Source organism: Cavia porcellus, unplaced genomic scaffold, assembly GCF_034190915.1.
Source record: "Cavia porcellus strain 051 isolate PalLab524CR breed Dunkin Hartley unplaced genomic scaffold, mCavPor4.1 scaffold_19, whole genome shotgun sequence".
Taxonomy (NCBI): domain Eukaryota; kingdom Metazoa; phylum Chordata; class Mammalia; order Rodentia; family Caviidae; genus Cavia; species Cavia porcellus.
The window spans coordinates 4852501-4876313 of NW_026947502.1; the positions used below are offsets into that span (position 1 = coordinate 4852501).

At 39.5% G+C, this 23813-nt stretch overlaps 2 protein-coding genes across 5 annotated transcripts in view; one reads left to right on the forward strand and one right to left on the reverse strand.

Moving 5' to 3' along the window:
* Positions 1–876: 876 nt before the first annotated feature.
* On the forward strand, positions 877–2068 carry Leap2 (liver enriched antimicrobial peptide 2). The gene is made up of 3 exons (XM_003464467.5): positions 877–1215; positions 1357–1496; positions 1778–2068. The coding sequence occupies exons 1-3, from the start codon at positions 1090–1092 to the stop codon at positions 1812–1814; spliced, it is 303 nt and encodes a 100-aa protein (XP_003464515.2). The 5' UTR covers positions 877–1089; the 3' UTR covers positions 1815–2068.
* Positions 2069–2750: 682 nt separating this feature from the next.
* Aff4 (ALF transcription elongation factor 4) overlaps positions 2751–23813 on the reverse strand; it is an 86229-nt gene continuing 65166 nt past the window's right edge. For all 4 annotated transcript variants that reach the window (XM_063230617.1, XM_063230620.1, XM_063230618.1 and 1 more), the window contains 10 exons: positions 23672–23760; positions 22858–23098; positions 19625–19719; positions 18416–18479; positions 17984–18120; positions 17566–17637; positions 16331–16424; positions 15525–15568; positions 11501–11718; positions 2751–8321 (listed from right to left, as the gene is read on the reverse strand). In XM_063230617.1, coding sequence (XP_063086687.1) covers positions 8194–8321; positions 11501–11718; positions 15525–15568; positions 16331–16424; positions 17566–17637; positions 17984–18120; positions 18416–18479; positions 19625–19719; positions 22858–23098; positions 23672–23760 — 1182 coding nt within the window. In that variant the 3' untranslated portion in view covers positions 2751–8193. The remainder of the gene's footprint in view (positions 8322–11500; positions 11719–15524; positions 15569–16330; positions 16425–17565; positions 17638–17983; positions 18121–18415; positions 18480–19624; positions 19720–22857; positions 23099–23671; positions 23761–23813) is intronic.

Below are 23813 nucleotides of genomic sequence, written 5' to 3' on the forward strand. Positions count from 1 at the left end.
CGACTGGTGATTATCATGTCCTTTAATCAACACTTGTGCTACCTATGACAGGGTCTCGCTATGGAGTTCAGGCCGCCTCAAACTCACAATGACCCTTTTGCCTGTCTCCTGAGTGCTAAGGTTACAGGTGTGCCGCCACGTCCAACAACTCTTGATCTAGATATATGTCCTCTTGATCTAGAAACCTGTACTGACTCCTTCTAAAGCTAATGGATGTTTCGGACTTTGGACTCAGCCCTATGCTTGTCTGCTGGAAGGAAATGCTCTCCCAAGGCTTCACTCAGCTACTGGTATAAAGACCATCACTGAGTCCTGTCACTTTTCCACTCTGCCACTGACTTAGGAGCTCTTGTTGGCTTTCCACTCATTTAAACAAGACCTTGTCAATTCACCTAGGGGCCTATGTGGCTCAACTGCTGTGCCCTATGGCTGCTTTTCTCCTGGGAGGTATCGGAGGATGGCTGTCCTCTGGGGCATCATGCTGTGAGGACACGAGCTGGTGCAGCTTACAGGCGATGGCTCATCTGGGCCAATGGGGGCCTGAGGGCCATGGTTCCTTTCTGCCTAGGTGTGCTCCCTTAGAGGGAAAGAATGGGCACACCGAATTGCCTGTGCATGACAGGTCAGCATTCCTGCCAAGCTGGAAAAGCTCAACACCATTCATTAGAACTGTACTGTTACAGAGTTGTGTTTTGATGCTAGTGTGTGCTCTGAGCTACTTTCGGGTGCGTGCACATGCATGCATATGCTGGGAATTCAACCCAGGCCCTCACACATCCTGCCACTGAGCTACACCGGGTGTGCTGAGCTATTTTAGAATAGAAACGTGGTCCGGTTCCCACCCTCCCTCAGGGGTTTCACGTGGCTTCCAAAGTAAAGGACGGGCAGCGTGGACTTTTGACATACTGGGTGAAAGGCTCCAGGCCAGCGACACAATCATTCAAAGTCCAGATGAGGGATCAGTAAATACAAAGTGCCTCAAAGTAGCCCTTGAGCACATTCCTCTGGTAGACATTAACTCGATTAAATTGATCTTGATTACAAACATAAACTTTGCCCCATCTCACCTGGCAACCATGAGAAAGGCAGATGTCAGTCTATAAAAGGAAGCAGAAACTGCCCTTGGCCTCCACGCTCCAAGCCCCTTCCTCAGCCAGGATGTGGCCCCTCAAACTCTCAGTGGTGCTCCTCATCTGCCTGCTGCTGCTGGGCCAGGTAAGGAAAGGCATCTGTCACCGTGGACATGGCAGTGGCGGTGGAATTCAGAGTGGCTGAGCATTGCACAGAACTGCAGAAGGCTCCTTCTGCGCAGATGTCTCTTCTTCCGTACCTCAGGTGACTGACTTTGCTCTGCAGGTAGATGGCTCCCCAGTTCCTGAAAAGAGCTCAGTGAAGAAAAGGCTGAGAAGAATGACCCCATTTTGGAGAGGAGTTTCCCTCAGGCCCATTGGAGCCTCCTGTCGGGATGACTCTGAGTGCATCACGAGGCTGTGCAAGTAAGCCTTGCCCCGGGTGCAGGGCAGCACAGAGCCCCGATAGACTCGGCAGGGCAAGAGCAGGAAACGGGACAGCAGAGTAAAGCTGGGCTGCAGGCGTGGCACCTGGGCAGAGGCTGCAAGCTCTGTGCAGGGGAATTCCTCAGAGCCAAGAGCCACTCAGGCACCACCAAAGGGTGTACCTTTCCTGAGACCAGACAGCCACCAGAGGAGGGAAAGGTAGCAGAAGGGGCCCTAGGCACTCGGAAGGCAGTCCAACACATCTTTTTTTTTTTCTCTAGAAAAAGACGCTGCTCCCTGAGCGTGGCCCAGGAATGATGCACCCACCAGGGGAAGACACAGTGCAGCAGTCACCTCCAACGATGCTCCGTTCTGCGGACTATTAATTGCATTTCGGCATTTTGGCTGGGGATATACAAGTGAAGCGATCTTGTGCTGTATTTAAAGACAGATATGTATGCTTTAAATTGGTCTCCATTTTTCTCCTTAGAATGTATATACGTGGGTAAGTGTAAGTAAATCTATCAGTTTAGAGTTTATTTTTTTATATTATTAAACAGCTCAAATTGAAATTGTGGCAGTGTGAAATTCAAACTTGAAGGAGGAATCACTAGGCGTAGAAAAACCAGCACTGCACAACGACGTGACAGCCTCTCCTTCTGGAAAGTGAGGGCGAGTTACTGTTTCTCTAAGTCTTCTAAAGCAGGCAAGGGCAGGGTAAGGGGAAGTTTAGTGGCAGCTTTGTGACTGCCTTGGCAAGTTCCTAAGCTGTTGCCCTGGATCCTGGCCCTTACATGTCAAAGAAACAAATTTTCAGAGCGGGCCGAGAGGGGCGCCTGGCTCTGGCTGCCTCCTGCCGTGTGTGCATGTTATCTAGGACGCTCTGCACATACAGGGGCCTGAGCCCCAGCTTAAGAAAACAACGGAAGCCTGAGCCACCCAGAACACCAGAAAGCATCGGAGATGTCTGCTGGAGCAGGGCAAACATCATGTACACGCAAGGCCCATGGGCTGCACAGTCACAATGTCTGTAATTTGAAAAACAAAACCTACACTAGAATGACCAAAAAGTGTAGTACTGGAACCAAAAATATAAAACAAGAATTGCATGAAAAGGGCAAAGGAGGGCCAGGGATTTAGCTCAGCGGCATGAGCACCTGCCTGGCAAGTGCTAGGTCATAAATTCAATCCCGGTACCAGAAAAAAAAGGCAAGTGAGAGCTGAGGAAGTGTAAAGAGCACAGTGTTCATAAACTTTAATACAGAAAATCTATTTGATATTTATTAAACTTAGTTTCTCCAGCTATGGTTTGGCATTATACAAAGCATCTTAATGACACAGTAGAGTTAAAAAGATTTTTACAAATTGAAATGTGATACCCTTGTCTCCAAATATTTTAATTGCCATAAATTTGTTTAAAAATACACATTAAACACGTTTGACACTCTAAACTTTCTATAATCTCAATACCACAAAATACATATAATATACTATACAGATGTGGAAAAATCTAGTTAGTATATAATACTTTGCTCACCATTAACAGCTTTATTATGTGAAATGCACATACTGTACTGACTTAGAAATCCGAGCTTTTGAACCCCAGAGTACCTCTGAAATTTTAATGTATTGCAAACAAATAAAAATCACAGTATATAATTGAAATTTTGGTTGAAAATGTCAGATGCCTAAATATTTTGGATAAAGAAATGTAAAACAAAGATTAAGATCATGTACAAAACAAAGGCATCCAATTAGTCACTGACAGTACCTTTCCGCACAATCAACAGGCTTATAATTTATCATGGCATTACCTTCCCTGCAAAACCCTCCCCAAATATGAAACAATTATTTACCAAATAATTTTCAAATAACATAAAAGGATTTTCAATAAATATATAAGCATTTCTATCCTCCATATACAAAATTTCTTAAAATCACCCAGAACGGAGGCTAGATACAATGTTTTCCTAACTGTGCTTGCCAACTCCACACCTGGCCCCCAAAGGTGACGCCTTTCAGACGCGGACGGCCGGGCCAGCTCTGCTGGTGAGCCCCATGCCCTCCCCAATGCTGTCCAATGTTCACTTGCGTCAGTGATATGCCAGGGGCGCTTGCACAGCTGTAAAATGGGAACACTTCCTGAACAGCAACAACAAACTCAACAATGGGGGTAATCACGGCACCAATTTGAATGGCAGTGTTTCCAAATAGATATTTTTGAGAAAGGAACCTAACAGTAGAAAATTCCAATGGTTAAAAGCTGCAAAGGAACCCAACATGGAAGTCACGAGCCCTAATAAAACTAACTTCTGGGTGGGAACTTTTCCACACTCCTTTAGAGAACTTTTTAACTCTTGTCTTTAATAATGGTAATTTATGCTCAACTGAACAATGGTGGCAAGGAGAGGTCCATGCTAACATTCCTGAAAAATCACTTTCCTGCTGTGATGCCTGCTTAGGCTGCTCTCTCAGGATACTTCAAATATCTATGACTTGGTCAAGACTTAACCTGAACCCTTTATCAGGTGACCAGATTCCATTTAAATGGGGATTTACTTATTCCTTTCCCTTTCCTGAAGGCAGCTCTTTTTAATTAATCCCGGGATCCAACATCCCTTTACCTAATTTTACAACTTATTTCCTGTCATTTGCTAGCCTGGTTTTGGAGCCCAGAAATCTGAACTGCACTTCTCCAGTAGTGAGTGGGTGAAAGGTATGCTCACCAACGTGATTAATTTAGCATCTTGTCCCTGCATATTCCACGTCATTTGATGGTTATTTCTTTACTGATTTTTCTGAATAGCAACCTTTGGTGTGCAATATTGTTAATGGAAAAAAGTCTGTCTCTCTACCACACTGATACACCAAGCTAAAATGAAATACAGGTTCCACGTAACCTGGGAAACATGCGTCACAGGAGTGTATGTGGATTTTGAAGCGCTCCAGCTCCCTCAGTTACTTAGGTTTTGCTGTTGTTCTTTCTTTTTAAAAGCATCATCACAATCTGCCTGAAGCAGTCATCCCCAGAAGATGTTCCTAGGACCCAGATGCAAACTCCTATAAATCAAGAGACAAAATGAAGCCATTTTGTTCAATTAGCTACCAGAAAATTAAAATCTTTCCCACCCTGTAAGAGCCCTATTACACTACAGAAGGGCTCAAATATATTTTAAAAGTTAATTTACTACAAATCATAGTAATTAAGCTTTAACAATCTAAAGGAATACACATTGCACCCTTGAACATTATTATTCAAGGTGTCAACAAGAAAGTGTCTTAGATCAATTTAATAAATAATGTGGAAATAGTTGCACTAAGCTAAAATACTAAACACACATTTTGACAAACTAATTTCATACATACATACATACATATATATAAAGTGTGTATGTGTACAGAAGTTTAAGATCCAAAGTTGCATACCCTCCTACCTGGAAGAGTGCACAGAGAACCCTTCCTCTCCACAGCTATGCATCGCTGACTCAAACAATCACTGACTGCTCTGAAACTCCAACAAGTACTGGCTTCCAAACCCAGCACTTTCATTTGTAATAGGTGCCTTTGTAGGCTCTTGCTTCACCATGCAAGTGCATTCATTAAAAGTTAATGTTCCAAAGTTTCTGCTGTTAAATACAAAATGATGCTGCCTGACCTAGTTGATTAAAACCTTTCATGAAAAGAAACAAACAGTTTAAAAACAGTGAATCTACTAAAGCACAAGTGTATCATTCAAAGTGCAGCCCAGATGCCTATGCAGACCCAGGCCAAGAGCTCCCCAGAAACACAGGCATATGTAGGCACGCGCACACACTACTTTAAACTGCTTTTATATTGCAGAATTAAGACCAGAGGTGCTCAGTCTTCTCTGCTCTTCAGCAGCTATAGTTGTAAATTTATCTGAAGTGTTCAATGCTTATAAAGTTTACTTCTTGGTTCCTTGCCCAGAAAAGGTGGCACTGAGGCAGGGAAAGGGCTGAACACTGTCCAGCCGGAGAGGAGCTGGGCCAGAGTGTGGAAGCCTGAACCACTGGAGGGAAGCGCTCCCCACAGCCAGCCATGCCTGGGCAAGACTACTCTGACAGCTTCAGGTGCCGCAACCGCTGTGCGGGCGCCTGGAAAGAGTCCAACGGGAAGGCTGCTGCCGCCTGGAGTACAAGGATGGTCTTAAAAGAGCAGTCGGGTGAGTGATTTTTTTAAAAACAGTTGCTATTTCCACAATTACCTATATTAAGTACAAGTCTCAGACTACATTTTAGCCACTTGTCAAATTTAGTTTTAAATGTTACAAAATACTGATGACGCCTACTGAGGAGGGAAGACTGACCACCTGTACAGGAGTTCACAGTGTGTGCTGGAGCAGATGACACAGAGTGTTCCAGAAGACGGGGAGGGAGTGGCAGTTACACAGATCATGGTGTTTCTGAAAATTCAATCATTTAGGATTGGATTTTGATCCATTCCCCATCACCACCTGGTAGGAAAAGCTCTCCACAATGAAAAGCTTCAAAAATTCACTCTATAAAAATTAACACGATTTTAAAGAGGCAATGTTTTAGAGCAGCACCATAAGACACATAGGAAACTCTGCTTTAAGAAAAAATCAGTGTAACCCCAGAAATGCTCCTGCTCCCTTTATGGACACACTGACACCAGAATGCACTGGAGGTACCCTGCTGGCTGTTTTTCAGCTGCAGATCAAGCAATCAGAGGGACAGGACATACATATCACTTGATTAACCATTCTTTCTACTAGAGAACCATCACAATTGCTGAGGAATTGTCCTCTTAAGGGAAACTGTTCCTAGAACACGCTAAGATTAAATTAATAGGACTCTGAGGCAATTTCTCAAAGAGAAAAAGGTTAAATTCTCCATAATTTGAAGGCCAAAACCAGTAGAGCTCTATAGACATGAAGCCACAGGACACTCAGAGTTCCCGGGCTTCCGAGGTGAAGTGTGGCGGAGACTCGAGCAGAGGCCTCGCCACACCACTACACTTGGAGATCTGTTCCTTCTTTCCCTTTTCCGGTTTCAAGCCTCAGCAATTGTCTACAAATAGTAGGGCAATCGTTTTTCCTAACTGGATAGATTCAGTTTTAGAATAAGACAAACTATTTCTTTTGAAGCAGCATTACCCAATTAGACTAAGTCATGTCTAACTTTTTAAAAGCATTAACTTTTAAAAACTGATTAATCCTTATGTGACCCTAAAGGGAGGTTTAAAGTGAAAGAGAATTCATTATTCATGTAAAGGACAACCATGTATGGACAATCTAGTCCTAGTGTTAATTTGATCTGTAAACAATCCACAGACTCTTCATTTAAAGGTAAGATTTAAGGCACACCAGACATGATACGCGACACAAAGCACAGCAGGTGCGTTCCTCACCCCTGACTCCTTTATGCACCTTGCAGGGAAGGGTACTTTGACATACAATGCTCAGGAAGCTGGCTTCTTAAGCTCTATGATTGCTCTCCTCCCCCTTTCCAGGAGCACACACTGAACCAAGTCAGTACTTTGCTGTGTAAATTTTCTGATCCTACAGAAACATACACCACTAATGGGAGGCCTTTAAAATGGATAAACTCATCATCGCTACATCAGGCATTAGCACTGTATATAAGTTGTATAGCAAAACCACACACACCAACAGTATCAGTCACTACATGCTCATACCAGAGCATCACAAGCAAGTGTGGGGGAATTCTCCCAAGAGGTTTTAACCTTTGGACATTATCAATTAAAGAGATGTAGGCAGGAACCCTCAAGAGATAAATCATCCTTTTTGCAAGGGTAACTTATTCTCCTTCAATTAAGTGTCAAATGATTAGCAACAAGAAGAGTTTTAATAAAATCCATGAAACTTAAGATTGTCCTTTTATGAAACCCTTCAAAATGATAAGCGTCTCCTAGAATGTCTGCCTGCTCTCCTTTGTAATGCATTACATGCAAGTTACAGTCACCTTGTGATTGCTATAGTGTTAACACACATTCACAGCTTTTGAAATACCAAATCAGAAATTTTTTGTTTTTTTACATCCATCTTAAATGTCCTCTTCTCATATTTAAATGATTTCTTATGTGTAGAAGAATGCTTAGTACTAAGCATAAATTTTACAATAATAAACTTGTAGCTCAGATTTGAAATAATATCAGGTAGTAGAGCTAGGAAGAACATGTCCCTATTTTACTCACAGAAGAGCTACCACAAGAAAAAAAAAGGTAACGAAGCTCCCAAAATATATAAATAAAAATGCCTACATTATGTTTACGCTAAATATTCAACAGAGTAAATTCCTAAGTAGAAATAACTAAGTTTTAAACAAGCCTCAATTTGGGAACCTAAAAAAAAAAAAAAAAAATTCAAAATAAATAGAATTTTACTTGGTTAGTTACAAATTGCAACTGGAATTCAATCATATTACAGATCATTAAAACCATCTTATCAATGTGCTGCAGATTTAACATTTAAATAACATTTAACATTTAGCATTTAAATAATTTTTCACATTGGGAGTACCGAGGGGGTCCAGTGATACGATGGCTTTGGGTTAGACACAACAACACATGAACCAAGGAGGAGAAAATCATTCCTCATTCGTAGTGTTGACTGGGTGACATGTTATGGCAGTTTTCCTTTGTGATGTGACACAGTGTTGTGGAGAAAATCAGAGGCAACGAGAATGTGTTCAGTTCAAGACACCAACTTGGCGTCTTGGCGAAGCCAGTGCAGTCCCTGCCGGGTATAACGAGCTAGATCTGTCATGATGCTTGCGTTAAAGATGAGTGGGCCCATTACTTTATCCAGTTCAGCAAAGAATTCTAGAAAACCAAAAACATTCATTAAATAAAGCCTATAAAACAGCATTAATACGAAGTAAAAACCATCCTGCCCCCTACTCAAATGATAAGTTTGTCTCAGCACGGCAGGCCCACTGTCTCTCAAGTCATGCTGCTTCCAGGTCAGGCAATGTTTTAGAAAATGCACAGTCTGGCCGGGGATTTAGCTCAGTGGCATAAGCACCTGCCTGGCAAGCGCAAGGTTGTGAGTTCGAGCCCTGGTACCAAAATAAAAAAGAAAATGCACCATCTGAAATTAAGTGTTATATGTACATGCAGAATATACCACTGACAATGATTATAATGAACTGCTCTTATGCATTACAGTGGACATCTAGTGCCGCATACATACACAATGCCCTGTTGGATTACTCAACTGGTGCTAAACAGAATATACTTTTAAAAAATTTTGCTCATTTTTATTACCATAAAAGCATGTTAACAGTGTTAATAAAGATATTCTTTGCATGTTTCCCATAACAGCCTTTGAGAGGGTAGATAATTGTAAGTCTGCACTCAACCTTTCTGGTGTAACTTTATGTCATATGTCACTGATAAAACCCGTATTTTCAGATAGTTTAAAAATTCAAGGGATTGGGGCTGGGGATTTAGCTCAGCGGCATAAGCGCCTGCCTTATACGTGTGCTGTCGTGAGTTCGATCTCTGGTACCGATAAAAACAAAAAAGACCAAAAAAAAAAAAAAAATTTTCAAGGGATGGAAATAAAAATTCTTATATGAACAAATAGAGGTTGCATGTGAGGGAAATTGGGAGGGAGAACAGTGTCTCAGGATTTGATTTTAATGTAATTATGGAAACAAAAAAAGGATGTAAGGCTACAAATTAAGACTGTTCTTAGACATGCAGAGAAAAAAGAGAGTTCTTAAAGCTATCACACTATTTAAACAGGACAGGGAGTAACTAAATGCTTGAGCGAAGGGTCACCTTTACAGAATTCTAGCTAATAAATGCAGAAGGAATGTCCAAATAGAAAACTGCTAATGAGGGTTGGAGATATTTGTCTATTACACACAAGGCCCTAGGTTTTTAAGGCCTGGTACCATAAGAAGCACAGGGAAGGGGGAATGGGAGCTCATACAGTCATGGGCCTAGGCAATGATGATAAACAAAAAATTAATGATATATATATATATATATTAGTAATACTACTGATTTCTCTGAGTTTGTTAAAGAGAAAGATTTGTGCTAGTATTGTTCGGCCAATTTACCGCAGATGTCTTGTACTCTGGGTGAATGATTTGGGGATGACAATTGCGATAAATATATACCATTGTAGCTCCCAATTGATGTTTTGGAATTTTCTTTTTTAAATTTTCTTCCCTCTTTGAAATAAAATGGAGTTGGAAAAAAAAAAAAAGCTAAAGTTGAATATTGACTTCTGGATCAAAGTCATCAGCCTGACATCACCAGAATAACTCTAATGACCAGACATTACAAAAAGGGAAATTAAAAGTGTATGCTAATAAAGGACAATAGTAGTAGCTCTAGTGCACAGCCTGTGGCAGTACTGAAGAACCTACTGGACATGGGTCACAGCAGGCACACACAGTTCTCTTTGTAGACACGAGAGCCAAGTCACCCCAGCAGTGGAGTAGTGGACAACTGCTGATTTTCTTTTTAACTGTTGGTTTTTTCTAAACTAAAACCTCAGTATTTGGGTTTAACTGCAGTGTTGGCACTTACGATAAATAAGTGGGTTTTGGGTTGCAGTCCTGGTACTCAGTCTCTGAAAGGTTTGTTAGCACAAGCCTATGGAGAGGATCCTTATCTAAAATACTTGAGGGATTGGGGGTATAGCGCAGTGGAAGGGCACTTGCCCACCAAGTACAAGGCCCTGGGTTCAAGCCACAAAAAAAGAGAGGAAACACACTCAAATAAACCAACTGTGTTTCAATCTAATCAACCCTCAGCATATAACTATCAGTATAAAGAAAATGAGACAGAACAACCAATTAAGTGACATCATAAGGAAGTAATCACTCAAATCCTGAATAAAACATTCTATAACCCAGATTCTCCTCATCATCAATAGCATGTCCTCCAAAAAGAAAAGAAGAAAAAAAAGTGGAGGGCATAAAGAGCCTTAGCAACGACATGCTATTATTTACAAACTTTGCTTAGATCCTGTTTGAAATAAATCTGATAATTAAAAAAAAAAAAATGGACATTTGAGATGATAAGAAAAAATCTGATGATGAGCCCTGGGGAGGAAGGGCCTCCCCCCAAAAAGAAAAATCTGATGACAGACTAAGTTAACAGAAAACATAAAAGCCAAACGTTAGGTGTCTCTCATCATTATTTCTCCTTAGGAACAGGACAGGAATCTTTCATTTGCATCTGCCTGCCTCCTCATACTGTAAGCACTGAAGTACTATGTGATAAAATGACTCTGACAGGCTATTTTAATATTTCTCTGCAAACTGAATAAGTGCTATGCACTTATATCTGAAGATAAAATCTACTGTAATAAGCTAGTATACATATAGCACTTTCCCCTAAGAGCTTTAAATATTTTTATTATTTTCTATGGTCTAAGTTTAGGTAATAATAAACTTTTAAGATGAAATACCTCAACCTAATATTAACAAAAGCTAAGAAATCTATTTGTTTATCACATAACTATCTTCCATTATATCTAAAAATTCAGTTAAACATCTCAAATGAGTAAGACATCTAAATGTAATCTTATTTTCATAGTTAAATATTAATCAGCCCACAGTATGACCTATTCCCTTTTAAAAAAATTTTTTTTTTTTTTTTGGTCCTGGGGATTGAACTCATGACCTTGCATCTGTCAGGGAGGCATTTATGCTGCTGAGCTAAATCCCTGGCCCTTCCCTTTTATTCTGAAGACAGGATCTTGCTACATAGTTCAGGCTGGCCTCAATTTGCAACAATCCCTCTCTGCCTCAGCCTTCCAAGTGCTAAGTCTACAGGTGTGCACCACCATGCTTGGTTAACACATTACTTTTAAAGTGTGCAATGCACTTAAAATTCAAAAATGACACATACTTACCTTAGATTAAGATCATTAGCTTGTGTCACCAGGATAACGAGAGGTATTAATACAACACTCAACTAAATCCTAAAAGTTCTTTTTAATAATTCCACCCTTCAAGTTTATCTGGAACGCTACCTACCTTTTTGTTCTTTGGAAAGCTGCTCCGCTTGGTCCCAAATTTCAGTGGCATAGAGAAAGTTGGATGTAACCTGAACATAGCTGGCTGCCATCTGGTGGATTTTCTGTGGAATGGTCACTGAAGAACCACTTGCTGAACTACTGCCCCCAGAAGAATAATTTCCTGAATTGCCTGGTGACAGCTTTGGAGATACAGGTGAAGGCATCCCAACAGCTTTGCTACATACAAGAGAAATAGGAAGTTAGTTCATATAAACAACATTAGGAAATGGACGTACCCACCTTGTTTTTGTTTATTTTGTTTTTTGAGACATGATCTCACCATGTGGTTCAGACTGACCTTAAACTCACAGTGATCCTCCTGGCTCAGCCTCCCACATACTGGGATCACAGGTATGGGACTTTATATATTTTTAACTGTACTTTTAGGATTACAAATTTGGTTAGGAAAATATAAGCAAAGCAATGACTGAATGTCATTTCATATAAACATAATAAGATGGAAAATATAGAAGAAATGGACAGATTCCTGGATACATATGAATTACCAAAGCTGAATCAAGAAGATATACTACAGGGCATAGTGGTGCACTCCCTGTAATCCCAGCACTCGGGAGGCTAAGGCAAGAGAATCACTCAAATTTGAGACCAGCCTGGGCTACAAAGTGAGCTCAAAGCCAGCCTGAACTGTAGTAAGACTGTCTCAAAAACAAAAACAAACTGTAATAAACCAGTAAGAATAAATGAAATAAAGATATAACTGACAACCTATCAACAAAGAAAAGTCTGGCCCTGACGGATTCACTGCTGAATTCTACAAAAAATTTAGAGAAGACCTGACACTACTACTTCTCAAATTCTTTAATGAAACTGAAAGGGAAGCAATACTCCCAAATTTATTCCTGGAAGCAAGAAATACCCTGATATCAAAATCGGAGGACTCAACTAAGGAAGAGAATTACAGGGCAATTTCCCTAATGAACATAGATGCAAAAATCCTTAATAAGATACTGGCAAACAGAAACAGAATGCGGCAAATCATCAAGAAGTGAGATTCATCCCAGGGATGCAGGGATAGCTCAACATACATAAATCCACAAATGTAATGTACCATATTAACAGAGCCAAGGACAAAAACTGTCCATCAATAGATGCAGAAAAAAAGCCTTTTTTTTTTGGGGGGGGGGTGTTACTGGGGATTGAACTCATAACCTTGCACTTTCTAGGAAGGCACTTGTGCCACTGAACTAAACCCCTGTCCCTCAGAAAGGGTGTTTTACCAAGTCCAGCATTCATTTATGATAAAAAAAAAAAAAAAACTTACAGAAAATTAGATCAGATGGTCTTTATCTCAATCTAATAAAAACTATCTATGACAAACCAACAGCCAACGTCATACTAAATGGACAAAAACTGAAAACTTTGTCTTTAAAATCAGGAACAACACAAGGATGTCCACTGTCTCCACTCTTATTGAATGTAGTCCTGGAAACTGTAGCTTGAGCAATTAGACAAGAGAAAGAAATTAAAGGACTAAAGATAGGAAAGGAAGGGCTGGGGATTTAGCCCAGCGGCATAAGCACTGCCTGGCAAGTGCGAGGTCATGAGTTTGAGCCCTAGTACCAAAAAAAAAAAAAAAAAAAACAAGGAAGAAATTAAAGTATTGTTATTTGCAGATGACATGATACTCTACATAGAAGACTCCGAAAACTCCATTAAAAAAGCAGTAGATTTAATAAGCAAGTCAGTAGCATGCCTGGATACAAAGTCAAAAATCAATAGCCTTCTTGTACATGAATAACAAACTCACTGAGAGAGAAATCAGGAAAGCAATTCTTTTCATAATAGCATCCAGGGGCTGGGGATTTAGCTCAATGGCACAAGAGCCTACCTGGCAAGCATGAGGTTGTGAGTTCAATCCCCAACCTCCCCCCACCAAAGTTCATAATAGCATCCCCCAAAAATGAAATACCTAGGAATCAATCTAATGAAAGATATAAAAGACTTATACATTGAAAACTACAGTACTCTGAAAAAGGAGATTAAAGAGGATATTAGAAAATGAAGAGAGATTGCGTGCGCTTGGTTAGGAAGAACCAATATAGTAAAAATGCTCATACTTCCAAAATTATTATACAGATTCAGTGCAATCACAATCAAAATTGCAATAGCATAGTTCACAGAATTAAGAGAAAACAATCGTAAAATTCATCTGGAACCATAAGAGACCTAGAATAGCAAAGGCAATACTGGGCAACAAAGGCAAAGCAGAGGGCATCATAATTCCTGACTTGAAATTACACTATAAAGCTACTGTGATAAAAACAGTGTGGTACTGGCAAAAAACAAACAAAAAACAGATCTGAAAAAGATCAGTGGAACAGATTAGAAACAACTCCAGATACACGAAGTCACCTTATCTTTGACAAAGGTGCCAAACACAACAACTGGAAGAAAGATAGCTTTAATAAATGGTGCTGGAAAAACTGGCCCTGCACATGCCATACATTAAAACTCTTGAAGATACTGGTGTAGGCAAAGTCTATGAACAAAACCCTGATTGCACAGGAACTATCACAAAGAATCAACTACTGGGATCTCATAGAAAAGCTTTTCACAGCAAGAAAAATCAACAGAGTGAAGAGAATGCACAATGTGAGAGAAAACACTTGTCAGCTGTTTCTCAGACAAAAGATTGCTATCAAGAACATAAAAAAATGAACACATAATGAACTCAAAACAATCAGTCCTCTCAGATTTAAAAACCCAGTCCAAAAATGGGCATCTGAGATGAATGTACACTTCTCCGATGAAGAAACACAAACAGCAAATAAATATATGAAAAAATAGTCAACATTACAGTCACTTGAGAGATACAAATTAAATCAACACTGAGATTCTTCGTCACCCCAGAAAAAATGGCTATTATCAAGAAATCAAGCAGTAACAAATGCGGGAGGGGCTCTGAGGAAAAAGAAACCCTTCTCCACTGTGGATGGGGAGTGTAGACTGGTGCAACTACTCTGGAAATCAGTGTGGAGGGTGGAGGTCCTATTTGATCCAGCTATTCCCCTTCTTGGTATCTTCCAGAAGAATTAAAAAGTGATATATGTGCACCCATGTTTGAAACAACCTAAATGCCCATCGACTGAGGAATGGATAAAAGAGATGTGGTACTTTTATACAATAGAGTATGACTCAACCATAAAGGGCAAATGAGAGTTTTATAGATAAATGGACACAACCTGAGTCCATACTTACTTATAAGTGAAATAAATCAGACATGAGCATGTAATCATAGTACTCTCTCACTAGTATGAGCTGAAAGAAACACTGTATGTGAAATATATATAAAATACATACAAAGTACAGTTAAGATGGCTATACTTCTGATTTCTCTGAGTTCATGGAGAGAAAGGTTTGTGCTGCTACTGTACAAATAATTGAATGTAGGTGTGTTGTGCTCTGGGTGACTGATTTGAGGGTGGCAACGTGCAATGTATGTACCACTGTTGCCCCCTTGATTGTTGTGTTTTAAAATTTTGTTTTATTTTTTCTCTTTAAAATAAAATGGATTTGAAAAACTTGAAACATTTCAAAAGGTGTAGCTCAGTGGTAGAACAACGTACTTAGTATATACAAGGTCTTGCCTGGGTTTAATCCCTAGAACCAGCAAATGAAGAATGAATGAATACAATACTTTACCAAACATTAATCTATAAAAAAGTAGCTGCCATTTTGCCATTTTTAGAAAGTAGACCTTTAGACATTCTACTTCCACATCACATATAAGTAAGCCTGTTACAAACAATGCTGTGCGTATGCAGCACTCCAATTTTAACTCAGGGCCTTCCCATGAGCTACATTCAAAGCTACTTTTTAATGAGACAAAGGGTCTTGCCTAAGTAGCTCACTCTGGCTCAAACTTGCAATCCTCCTACCTTGGCTCCCAAATGCTGGGATTACTGGTATTTACCACCACACTTGCTGCAAATAATTACTTTATAGAATAAAATTTGACCTACCTTCCTAAGCCGGGGGATGGTGCTTGAGAATTATTATAAGAATTCTGTAGAAAAAAAAATAAAATTCACTTAATCAACAAAGAACCAAAAAAATTACTACATATAACGTACTAAATATACCTAAAAGCACAGGGCTAGAGATGGTATTAAGCTCTATCACTTGAATACACTAAAATGGGTACATGGGAATGTAAAACTGAAAGATGTCATTCAGAAGAGCTAGAGTGTCCTGGAAAACTCCACAAAGAAGCACAGGAAGTAAGTAACACAGAAAAAAGGAAGGGGAGATGGAATAGGGATGTTACACTATGTATAAAGAGGTGGAGAAAAGAACATACATGACTCATATGGTTTGCTTAAAGCAGAGATTTAAACAAGGGAGAAGACAGAGAAAAACCTTCGACTTTGTAGGACTGGGTAAGCAGTAGGGACCTAACCCTAAGGACAACAATGAACTCCTGAGGGGCTGTGAGGGGCTCCAAGTTAGAGCCAGAGAAGACCTTTAGGAGGACTTAGGTGGTGCTGGCCTGAAAAAATTATATGCAAAAATGTTTTAGAAAACTAAACCATCTAAAGCAGCATGGTGCTAAAGATCACAGATCATTTCAAAGATAAACAAGGCTGCCACACAAACAGTGGAAGTTCTACAATCAGATATATATACACTGAAAACCTTTCCCAAGAAACCATGAACATATTTGAGAGTTCTGTAGTAGTAGCTCGGCCCCTCTTGTGTTTTATGAGACCACTTCTAGGGTAACAATTTTATCTCCTGGGAAACGGATCCTCCTCTGTTGCATACTTACCTTCAGGTGCTCTGTCAGTGTCTTTGAGTACTTGAGAGCATTTTCCTTCTTCAGTTTGAACAGCCTCAGGTACAGCAGAGACTGGCATCTCAGGCTAGCCAATAGAAAAGGCAGCATATTTACCAGGACAGCAGACTCTGGCCACAACTGCACAGACAACCTTTGCAACATGCAAGAGTAGAGGACTGACTCTTCCAAGAGCGTAAGACTGAACATCAAAGCAGACCTCGGCACAGCGGTTATCAACAGTAACCCTTAGTCATAACCAAGAGGCATGTTCTCATGGCGGAATCCACCAGGGAGAAAAGAACATGATTGAAAACCAAAGATTAGCCTCCCATTAGTCTCTGACATTCGCAAATCAAAACCTTACCCATAGAATACCAATATATCATAGTAACACAGGCATTAAAAAAATTGCTAAGGGATAGTCTCTGCGCAAAATTATAAAAATTATAATCAATCTAAAAATTCAGAAACAGAACTATGAACATTAGAATTCTGGTGGAACATACATAACCACAGTTTATACAAAGTTCCTGCATGACTATTTCTACCTGCCTATCCAGTCATGTTGACTTCATACCTAGTTCCTTTTAGTTCCTTAAAAATTTCCTATTCCTTCCCAAAGTATAGTCCTGTAAGATGTTTTTCTATCTACAGATAGGTCTTCTCTTCTTTGCTAACACAGACTTCTCCTTCAAAGGACTCACCTCATACACTTTTGTGTTATTTATTGATTTCTGTCTCCTCAAACCTAGCTGTAAACTCCATGACGAAGAGAACCATGTCAGACAACTCATAGATACATAACCCAGGGTGCAATACAATGAGTGCACTAGGCAAACTAAAGTAAGTAAAGTAGTAACAGCTCCCTGGCTAGGAATGAGACAAACAGGTCACAGTGGTTTTCTCTTAAACACAAGGGACATACATGAGTAGAGAGTGGGACCAGAGAGAGGTTCCCAAAAGAAGAGCTCCCACAAGTGATCGCTTGAAGTCAGTAAAGAGTTTCAACATTAGTCTCACCATATCAAGGCTTCCTTTAAACAGAAATGGATCAGAGAGACAGACTGACAACTGTAATCTTAAGTTATTTCCAGCTGAATTCTTTATGAGTTTTGTGATACAGTTAAGAAAGGCTGATCCATGGGTCTCACACCAAAGAACATACACAGCACAATGTACCAAGGAACCACCTGTTACTGAGCAGAAATTATAACACACACACTCACCAAAGTACTGTAAGTCTTTTATCTGCAGCTGTAGCATCTGGTGCCAAGTAATTCTTTAGCTTCATAGTGTACCTGTGAGTTAACAAATAAATAAGTAAAATACTTGAGAATTATTTAAAGAATTCTGTAGAAAAAAAATAATAAGCAAAACCCCAATAAAACTCCACTACACATACAGCACTAAGTGTCTCTGAAAGCATCAGGACAAAGCTCATCTTTAAGAAACTTCCCTTGATCTTATGACTTTATTCTCAAATATTATAATCAAACCTAAATAAAACACCCACTAACACATCCAGTTGTCCTTTTTCAAGGAAAATAAAAGATTAAACATCCACATCAGTTTATGTGTATCAACCCCTTAGAAGAGGGATCAGAGAAACATTACTGGCGATGCTGTTGCAGATGTTACACTTACTTGATGAGCTCCACTGTGTCTGAATACATAGGGAATGGGGATTTGGATTCCTGAGCATTCTTCTCTAATGCATTCCCACATTCAATAAAGGACACCACAGCATCAAGGTAGTATACCGCTTTCTCAAACCTATCAGACTAAAGAAAGGAGAATAAAAGTAATGAGTAGCGATCCACTCTAAGTACAAATAACAAATGGAGATTTAAGCTAATTTGATTAAAATGTAAGTACAAGAGCTGGGTGTGGTGGCTCATGCCTGTAATCCCAGCACTTGGGAGGCTGAGACAGGAGGATCGTTGTGAGTTCGAGACCTGCCTGGGCTACAAAGTGAGCTCAAGGCCAGCCTGAACTGCATAGCGAGACCCTGTCTCAAAACGACAAAATAAATAAAAATAAATAAAATAAAATGTAAGTATAAGAATATTTACATACCAATGCATCCGCATTGTGCTTTAGCTTTTTTGCTTCTTGTAAATAATGATCTGCTGAGTAATTTCTGCAATGTAAATAAAATAGCAAATATTTTTGTAAGAGAATAGTAGTTCATTTCAGTTTCTAGTAACATTGCTTTCATGTGCTTAAGTAAAGAAAACAAGCTATCAGTAAGTATTCATTTCAGGTTTTTTTTGGTACCGGGGATCAAACTCACAATCTTGCCCTTGCTAGACAGGTGCTTACACCTCTGAGCTAAATCCCAGCTCTTAGCGTTTTTTTTTTTAATAAATGTTTTTATCAGGTTAATAGCATAAACTCACGGCAAATGTTTTATTCAAGAAAACAGAAATCAAGCTTCCTACAATGCATGAATGCACATATGTATTTATTTATTTTTGGTACCAGTGATTGAACTCATGACCTTGTGCTTGTCAGGCAGGTGCCTATGCTGCTGAGGTAAACCCCAGGCCTATATTTGTTTTATTAAGTGTATATTAAATATTACAATATGTAATTCATGTTCTTATTTATTTATTTTAAATTTTGAGGCAGGGTCTCACTGAGCCAGACTGGGCTTAAACTTATCCTCTTGTCTCAACCTCCTGAGTAGCTGGGATTACAGATGTGTACCATTACCACTGGCTCAAGCTCTCTAATATTAACTACTAACTTTACTGAGTTGTTTTAAAGATTAAAAGTAAATAAAGTTAGGCTTGGTGGCATATACTTATAATCCCAGTACTTGGAAGGCTGAGGTGAAAGGATTAGGAATTTGAGGCCAACCTGGGCTACACAGCAGGTTCAAAATTGGCCTGGACTGCAGTGAGACCCTGTCTAGAAAAAAGGAAAGAGTAAGTAAAACATAGGAGAAATAATCTTTTAACAAAAATTAGGGAACAACAACACTGCTCTTCCTTGGCCAAGAAAACACCTATTTTATTTTATTTTTTTTGAAAGCACCTATTTTAAACAGTGACACAGTATACCAGCAACAGTGGCCACCTACTGGAAGGCACATCCTCTCTGGCCTCCACAAGGGTTAGGCAACAGAGGTGGACAAGGATCAGAGGGTGCTTTCAAGTTAAACTCTCCTGTGAATCACACTCAAATATTAAACCTCTGGTCACTGACAAATTAAAAATGTTTCTTTTACCAGTGACTGACACCATTTCTTAAATGCATTTTGAAAGATTGTATTTATCTCACCTGTCATCAAAGGCAAGCTTTGTTCTCCGAGGCTTAGAAGCATCAGGAATCGGTGTTGATAGAGGACAATTAGAGGAGATATTTGCAGCCTTTTCCTAACCAAAAAAAAAAAAAAAAAAAAAAAATATATATATATATATATATACACACACAGTATCATGAAAACTGAGGAGATTAAAAAAAAAAAAAAAAAATCAAGCTAACAGCATTTCCCCAGCTACTGCTAAAATGAAAATAAACTTCCACTATCTTTGGTACTAACCTCTTATAAAACTTCTAACTTTATAATGTAAAATGGGTCCATTTTATTATGTAACCAAAATATTCTCATATTTATTAAGAATGTACAAACTGGGACTGGGGATTTAGCTCAGCAGCATAAGCGCCTGCCTTGAAAGCAGGCAGTCGTGAGTTCGATCCCTGGTACCGATAAAAATGAAAAAGACAAAAGAATGTACAAACTGGGTGTAGGGGCACACACCTGTAATCCCAGCACTTGGGAGGCTGAGGCATGAGGATTGCTGCAAGTTTGAGACCAGCCTGGGCTACAAAATGAGCTCAAGGCCAGCCAGAACTGCTTAGCAAGACCCTATCTCAAAAAGACCCTCCCCACAAAAAAATCTATTACATAGTAGGCACTGAGACAGGCACATGCTGAAAAATTAGAGATACAGACCTCATATCAAAATGACAAAATTTACAGATCAGTGAAAACTGCTATAATGTTTATTAGGTGCTTATTACTTAACAGGAACTAAATTAAGCACTTAGCATAGTTATTAATCCTTCAGCAATTCTATGAAATAGGTATTATATGAACTTTTTCAATCAAAGAGGCTAAGTAGGGGCTGGGGATTTAGCTCAGCGGCATAAGCACCTGCCTTGCAAGCATGCAGTCATGAGTTCGATACCTGGTACCAATTTAAAAAAAAAAAAAAAAAAAAGAAGCTAAGTAAATTGCCTAAGTTCATATATCTTTAGATGTATAATCTGATCTGATTCTTTTTTTTTTCTTTTGTCTTTTTCCTTTTTATTGGTACCGGAGATCGAACTCATGACTGCCTGCTTGCAAGGCAGGTGCTTATGCCACTGAGCTAAACCTCCAGGCCCGATCTGATCTGATTCTTACAGCCCTCTCCTCTTAAGTTTTATTCTGATTTCTATCAACAATTTCTTTATACGAGGACTCAGTCTTTCTCTTTGCAAATGCATTCTATACAGCCCTATCTTTAGCAAGATAAAGAGTATGTTCCTACAGTACAACACTGGAAACTAGCAGAATTTATCCCATCAATGCATGTATGTTTCAACAGTAGAAAAACTTGATAATGTGTCATTCACATTTGTGCTTAAAACCACTTAAAATGAACCAGGTAGTAATTTTTTTTATTTTGTCTTGCAAGAGCTTTTCAGTTCCATCTATGGTATTATGACTTATTTCAAGGAATGAAAATAAAAGTACTATTATTTGAGAAATGCTAGATTCTTTAGGGTACAGTTTATGTTTGTAAAGTGGTTTCCTGAAAATGACGCTGCAGTATAACATTACTATCTCTTCTACGTTTTATACATTGTTATTGTTTAGATCTAAAACGTCTCCCAAATGTTCACGTTTTCATTTGGCAGGTGATGGGACTGTGGGGCTCTACATTGGTAAGTCCAGTCATGAGTCCAGCACATCTGGGTCCCTGGGACATGATAACCATTCTCCAAACTATTGTAGAAAAGTATCTGTCTAAAGAAAAAAACCTGTACATCTTAGTTTGAGAAGTTATTCATAATGTGAATGACCTTAATCTTAAAAAAATTTAACCATATTTAATAAGGATGACAGTTTTTTACTTTAAAATTTTTTTTGGTTCTGTTTTATTTTTGTGGTCTTTTTGAGACAAGGTTTCACTGTGCAGTGCAAGCTGGCCTTGAACTCAATTGTGTAGCCCAGGCTGGTCTCAAACTGGCAGTTGATACTCCTGTCTCTGCCTCTCAAATGCTGGGATTATAGGTGTGCACCACCATGTGCAGATCAAGGATGAGTTTTTTTTTTGTGAGTCCGAGTTTTCAAATCTCAAACTTTACTTACTTAAATCACAAATAATAATCCAGTGACTTATACTCTTAAAAAATGTACAGATTTTAATTTTGTCTAACATATTGTTTACACCTAATGAGACCAATTTAGAAAGCAATGCAAAGAACCTGGTTAAAAAACAGAGAGACAGTCTATTGAAAAATAGTCTTGAAAAAAACTTTTCAATCCAAATCTTCATCCATAGACATAAAGAATAACCTCCAGGGCTGGAGATTTAGCTCAGCTGTGTAAGTACCTGCCTGGGAAGCGCTAGGTTGTGAGTTAGATCCTTGGTACCAATAAAAAAGAAAAAGAAGAAGAAAAGAAAAGAATATCCTCCTCTATGTTATATGCATGTTAGGAATACCAACAATTAGGAATAATTTCAGAGTCTCTTTGTTTTTTCAGTCTAACATACGTGCATTCACCAGTGAAGTTGTCCTGGCTAAAACTCCTGGCACCAGCTTCTACCTAGACATCAACCGTCATCCCGTCGACTCCCCTAGACCCCAGTACAGCGCCCTCAGCCAGCAGGAAGTAGTTACAGAGACAAATCTTCGCCCCTTTTCCTAATAATCATAAGACGGGATATGAAAGGGTTGCTGGCCCAGGCCAGATACTGTAGCCGGTAAAGCCAGGGAGCTCCTATCTTCCCCCACCCTTAGGAATTACCTCTGGTGCCAAACTAAGATCAATGGGCTACCTGTGCATCCCTAATGCCCCCCTTAGGTTCCACCCCAGGCCGAGGCTACTTATGTGCCTCACTCCACATGTTCCACGGAGAGATCGCCCGCCCCAGGGTGGAGATGCCACGCCCCAGGGGGTCGGGGTGTCTCTCCCCGCATTCCCAATATAAAGGTTACTTATATTTTATACTTCTTATCTTTTCAGCCGCCGCAGGTGCTCCTCTTCTTCCTCCCCTCCACAGTTCTATCATTAACTGTTTTTAAAATGTCATAACCAATTTTTCCAAGTCTCTAACTGAATTAATAGGCATGGGGACGGCTTAGTTATTGCTTTCACGATCTTAGATCACTGTATAAATTTATCTTCAATATTCTGACAGTATGAATATAATGTGCAAGCCTAGGAGATTTTAACAAAAATTTCAAAACACTGTTACCCTGACAAAGTCACGTAACAGTAAGACACTTCGGAAATGTACCTTAACCTCCTTGGAGCTACTGGAAATTTTCCCTTCAGTCTTTTTCTGCTTTGACGTGGAGGAACTGTTTTTGCTGCTGCCACTATTCTCTTTGTTGCTATTATTGCTTGATTTTAAGGAAGATGATTGGCTGATAGTCCTCTTCCGAGAGCCATGCTCTGTTTTTGGATCTTTTGAAGGTACAGGCCCAGCAGGTGAAGGCAACAATTCCTTTTCTTTTGCAGCACTCTGTTTGGATGACCTGCCGAACAAAGCAAACGCTGCCCTCATTTTTTCACACAGCAATACAGAGGGAATGGATTTTTCCCTTTCTCTTTACCTGCTTTCAAGAAAAACTTGCTTCCCCCCGACTTGATTACTAGGATAAATATTTTACTGTGAGGTGAATGAAACTGTGAATGTTATGAGAGCTGGTGGACATTTTATCTTTCTCCGCTTCCCTCTTCTCTCTTGTCTTTTCTCTCCACAGTGTATACCATTTCAAAACTGTAACTATGCACACTAACTAAAAGAACAGATGACTGATGAAAAAGATTAATGTTTACAAGTTAGCAACAAGTCTCCAGCAAGTTATACACAATCTTGCATCTACCCAGAAAAAAGTTTTAACTGTTAACCATATCCTATTAAAGGAAGTACAAAGGAGAAAGTAAATCTTAAATGTTTTCACTCCTACTGGCTAAATGCGAAAGCTCCCGTAAAATTAAGCAAAGGCACACGGGTAGCATCAGTGACAACAAGGTAGAAAAGTATTCAGTGCCCACTGATACACAGACATGAACACAGGCAGGCAACGTGTTTCAGGGAGACTTACTCTCTGTTGCTGGATGGCTTGTGGCCTGATGAGTTCTTCTCCTCTGTTTTGGGTTTTTTGCTCTCACTAGCTCGATTATCATCCTCATTCTGGACGACAAAGGAAAACAGCAGTTACTGGATCTGATATTTTTCATCTAACT

Coding starts and splice junctions, on each gene's coding strand:
- Leap2 (XM_003464467.5), top strand. CDS start 1,090: ATGTCAGTCTATAAAAGGAAGCAGAAACTGCCCTTGGCCTCCACGCTC. Junction 1,216..1,356: donor GCCTGCTGCTGCTGGGCCAG/GTAAGGAAAGGC, acceptor TTTGCTCTGCAG/GTAGATGGCTCCCCAGTTCC. Junction 1,497..1,777: donor TGCATCACGAGGCTGTGCAA/GTAAGCCTTGCC, acceptor TTTTTTCTCTAG/AAAAAGACGCTGCTCCCTGA.